The sequence below is a fragment of the Limulus polyphemus genome, unplaced genomic scaffold (genome assembly GCF_000517525.1).
Source record: "Limulus polyphemus unplaced genomic scaffold, Limulus_polyphemus-2.1.2 Scaffold10172, whole genome shotgun sequence".
NCBI classification, from domain to species: domain Eukaryota; kingdom Metazoa; phylum Arthropoda; class Merostomata; order Xiphosura; family Limulidae; genus Limulus; species Limulus polyphemus.
Window position 1 is genome coordinate 5,620 of NW_013675782.1, and position 1,690 is coordinate 7,309.

The 1,690-nt window shown below is 36.8% G+C and overlaps 1 protein-coding gene across 1 annotated transcript in view; it reads right to left on the bottom strand.

The window, feature by feature from the left end:
- Positions 1-206: 206 nt before the first annotated feature.
- Positions 207-1,690, bottom strand: part of LOC111083579 (homeobox protein extradenticle-like) — a gene marked incomplete at its 5' end in the record, with an annotated part of 11,778 nt that continues 10,294 nt past the window's right edge. Inside the window, one exon of the mRNA XM_022380189.1 lies at positions 207-400. Coding sequence (XP_022235897.1) covers positions 207-400 — 194 coding nt within the window. The remainder of the gene's footprint in view (positions 401-1,690) is intronic.

Sequence of the window (1,690 nt, forward strand, 5' to 3'; positions counted from 1 at the left end):
AGATTAGCATCCATAACGTCTTCTATATAACGTTGGTTACTGCGTCAGTTTAGCATCCATAACGTCTTCTATATAACGATGGTTACTGCAACAGATTAGCATCCATAACGTCTTCTATATAACGTTGGAATAGATGTTTATCAAAAAATCCAAAATTGAATCTTTTTGTCTAGTAGTCATTTCATTAGACCGGAAGTGATGTTTCATTAAAACGGAACTGACCTCACCTGTGATTGTACACCAGTGCCCATTGAAGAGACGGACTGGTACGAGTCGCTTCCGTTCATGCTCATGCTATACATTCCGTCACTAGGTGGCACTACTCCAAGTGGTGGAGGCGGACTGATCATCTGTCCTTGGGTCGATGGTACCATACTATATGCGGCAGAGCCACCTACTGCTATTTTAAAGAAGGAAAGAAATTAAATTATACTTAATTACTAATATCTGATACAATTAAAGAAGTAACAGTTTATAATCTGATAAACAGCCTGGTTAATTTTCGGCCTCAGCTTTATGATTGAGTAAGCTCTCTTTTATATCGTAAGTGTGACGTCAGATTATTTTAAGATCTCAACTAGGGACAATATACAAGCTTCCGTACATGTTTATTTATTCATGAGCTCAGGCCTAAAACTAACCTGACGCAACAACCAATAACTATCAAGAAGGTTCGTTCGTTCGTTTTGAATTTCGCGGAAAGCTACATAAGAAGACGTTATGGATGCTAATCTGTCGCAGTAACCATCGTTATATAGAAGACGTTATGGATGCTAATCTGTTGCAGTAACCAACGTTATATAGAAGACGTTATGGACGCTAATCTGTTGCAGTAACCAGCGTTATATAGAAGACGTTATGGATGCTAATCTGCGGCAGTAACCAGCGTTATATAGAAGACGTTATGGATGCTAATCTGTCGCAGTAACCAACGTTATATAGAAGACGTTATGGATGCTAATCTGTTGCAGTAACCAGCGTTATATAGAAGACGTTATGGACGCTAATCTGTTGCAGTAACCAACGTTATATAGAAGACGTTATGGATGCTAATCTGTTGCAGTAACCAACGTTTCCTGACGTTATGGACGCTAATCTGTTGCAGTAACCATCGTTACATAGAAGACGTTATGGATGCTAATCTGTTGCAGTAACCAACGTTATACAGAAGACGTTATGGATGCTAATCTGTCGCAGTAACTTATAAAGTTTGTTAACGAATTTTATGCATTTAAAAATTTTATTTCCCGATTTCTTGCCTTCTTATGACGATGAAATCAACTACTTAAATGCAAGTTTTTTCAGTATCAGATTCTCTAAAAATACAATAGAATCTCCAAGACTGGTTCTAAAAATACAATAGAATCTCCAAGACTGGTTCTAAAAATGCATCAGAATCTCCAAGACTGGTCCTAAAAATACAATAGAATCTCCAAGACTGGTTCTAAAAATACATCAAAATATCCAAGACTGGTTCTAAAAATACATCAGAATCTCCAAGACTGGTTCTAAAAATACATCAGAATATCCAAGACTGGTTCTAAAGATACAATAGAATCTCCAAGACTGGTTCTAAAAATACATCAGAATCTCCAAGACTGGTTCTAAAAATACATCAGAATATCCAAGACTGGTTCTAAAGATACAATAGAATCTCCAAGACTGGTTCTAAAAATACATCAGAATCTCC